At 41.8% G+C, this 2,639-nt stretch overlaps 1 protein-coding gene across 1 annotated transcript; it reads left to right on the forward strand.

Moving 5' to 3' along the window:
- The first annotated feature begins 490 nt into the window (after positions 1 to 490).
- Positions 491 to 1,676, forward strand: LOC149172958 (disease resistance RPP13-like protein 4). The gene is made up of 3 exons (XM_089426518.1): positions 491 to 601; positions 655 to 821; positions 1,046 to 1,676. The coding sequence occupies exons 1-3, from the start codon at positions 491 to 493 to the stop codon at positions 1,674 to 1,676; spliced, it is 909 nt and encodes a 302-aa protein (XP_089282644.1).
- The last annotated feature ends 963 nt before the right edge of the window (positions 1,677 to 2,639 follow it).

A 2,639-nucleotide genomic window follows, 5' to 3' on the forward strand; every position in this document is an offset into this window, starting at 1 on the left:
TAGAATCGTGCAGGGTTTTTGGAGTGTGAGCAAAGGTGCTAAATGAATGCTTTCCCATATCTGTTTACCAAAGTACATAACTTCTTTAAATGTCTTTGTTGAGTTTCTGAATGGTTCGCGTCTGGCTTCAGTTCTTCTATCTTCAAGCAGAAACAGTGGCTTCAGTTTTTCTATCTTCAAGCAGAACAGAACCTGCAAAAATATGTCTAACGAATATGGCTACTGTCAGACTGTTTATTGCAGTGGTATATATTATTATTTCCAACAAATATATGTCTGATTGTTAATTTTAGAAAGGATTTTGAAATTTGTAGTGAGCAGCTTCTTTCCATTAAAGGTCTCCTAACGGACGCTGGAGAGAAAAGAAACTCCAATTTGGTGGCCAATTGGCTTGAGAGTCTCGAGGATTTTGTTGTCGATGCTGAGTACCTACTGGAGGAATGTGGGGGCAGCGGATAACATATTTGCCAAACTGAAATTACAGCGAAACATGGGTTGCAAAATTAGGGAATTAAGGAAACGACTCAAGCAGATCCAATTGGTTAATGCAGAAAATTTCAAATTGCTTGCTGTTGTTTTAGATGTGAATGCTCATGGTCAGGTAAGACATGCAGATAGTTTTAAAGATCATATGCTTGTCTTCAAGAATCACAGATTGTGGTCATGGTCGGGGATATTCAAGTGATTACTGAATGGATATTGAAGGAAGAAAGCCCTCCAGTCATTGCCATTATGGGCATGGGAGGGCAGGGAAAAACTCTTCTGCTCCAACACGTTTTCAACAGCGAAGTGGTCCATAAACGCTTCGACTCTCAGCGTTGGTTAGCAGTTTCTCAGAAATTTGCAGTTACATAACTTCTCCGTGATATGGTGAAGCAATTTAAGCGAAATGAGAGAGCCAAGAACCTCGAAAGAAACAATGAAAGTTTGGCCAACCTGCAAAATGATAAAAAAGGGGCCGACTAGCTAAATCAAAAGATGTTGACAAACCTAAGCGAGGAGGAGCTTAGAGAGAAGATTGACATATTTTTAGAGTAAAAAAAAGCTGTATATTTGTTGTTGATGACGTGTGGGACAGACATGCTTGGAAGGACATTGGTTTGCCGTCCAGAACCCAAGATAAGGTTGTGGTGACAACCCGCGATGAAAATGTTGCCAAGTACTTGCGGGCTGGAGATCAAATTCTCCACAAAAATGGGCTATCAAAAGAAGACAGTTGGCGCTTATTCTGCGTCCATGCTTTCCCAGATGATCCACACCAGTGTCCCAAGGCAGTGGAGAGGACAGCCCATGAAATTGTAAACAAATGCGGCGGATTGCCCCTTGCCATAAAAACAATAGGAGCTTATATGGCAATTCTGGCAAGTGATCTTCCTAATAAATGGGAAGATACCCATCTTCATCTAAATAAAACACATGGCATGAGCGACCGCGTTATGCCGTCATTGAAGTTCAGCTACCAGGCTTTGCCTCATCATCTAAAACCTTGTTTTCTTTACTGCTCTGATTTTGCTAAGAATACTCATAGAGTCCCAAGGCTTAGTGCATGCATGGATTGCTCAGGATTTGTTTCTGCACAATTACAAGAAGCGTACGATGTAGGCTACTCCTACATGGAAGAACTTATTGATCGATGCCTGATCGAAGTTTCAGAGGTTGTTGGAATGGGCGAGTAAACAGTTGCAAAATGCACGACTTGCTGCATGATTAGTTGTTTCCGAGCAAACTAAATGTTTGATAAAACCCGGAGGACAATTGGAAAGCATGCCAGCTGAAGAGTGCCAAGGATTGCGTAGAATTTCATTGATGAAAATGAGATACCTACAATCGCATCCAATGTCCACGGCTCCGAAGTCTATTGCTATCTTATAATGGCCCTCTTACATCAATCTCCCCTAGCTTTTTCGACAACAAAAGATATGTGTGTGTGTTAGATTTAAGTAGAACTTCCATCACCTGATTGCCCAATTCTATCGGGAATTTAAAGCTTTTAAAGTATCTGAATTATCTGGGACAAATATTAGCAAAATGCCCAAATCCTTGAGTGGTCTCCCGTAGCTCTAGTTTCTGGATCTTAATGATACCTTTGTAGAAAAGTTGCATCAAGGGATAGAGAAGCAAAAGCATATGCCACATTTGAATTTAGGGTGGAGATTTGAATATAGGGTGGGGATTTGCCCTGTGGGTATATCTAAGCTCGTCTATCTACAGACATTGAAAAGTGCACTTTCACTCTTAGAAATTCACGCAGTGCCGGTGCCGGTGCCGGTGCCAGTGAGGGATCTCAAAGGATTGACCCTTCTGCAACACCTATCAATAGTCTTTAGATCAAATAGTGATGATGTTACACTGGAGGACGAGGGGACTTTTTGGGGCATGACAAAGATGCGGATCCTACACGTTCGATGTGCTACTAGTAGAACCCTTCATCTTCCAACGGACATGGAGGCCATGCAACGCCTTGAAATAGTTGATCTTGTGAATTGCGTGGTTCCCAAGTGGATTTTTCAACTTGAAAATCGCATGGAGCCAGGGTTGGAATTTGACGGGCATTTTGTCCGTCAAAGGCCATTTTGTCCGTAAAATATGTCGAAATTTTTTAAATGACCATCCGACATGACTTGTCTGCAAGGGTGCAA

The sequence above is a fragment of the Pinus tabuliformis genome, chromosome 4_2 (genome assembly GCF_031772625.1).
Source record: "Pinus tabuliformis cultivar Carrire ecotype Pingquan chromosome 4_2, CPIR1, whole genome shotgun sequence".
Taxonomy (NCBI): Eukaryota; Viridiplantae; Streptophyta; class Pinopsida; order Pinales; family Pinaceae; genus Pinus; species Pinus tabuliformis.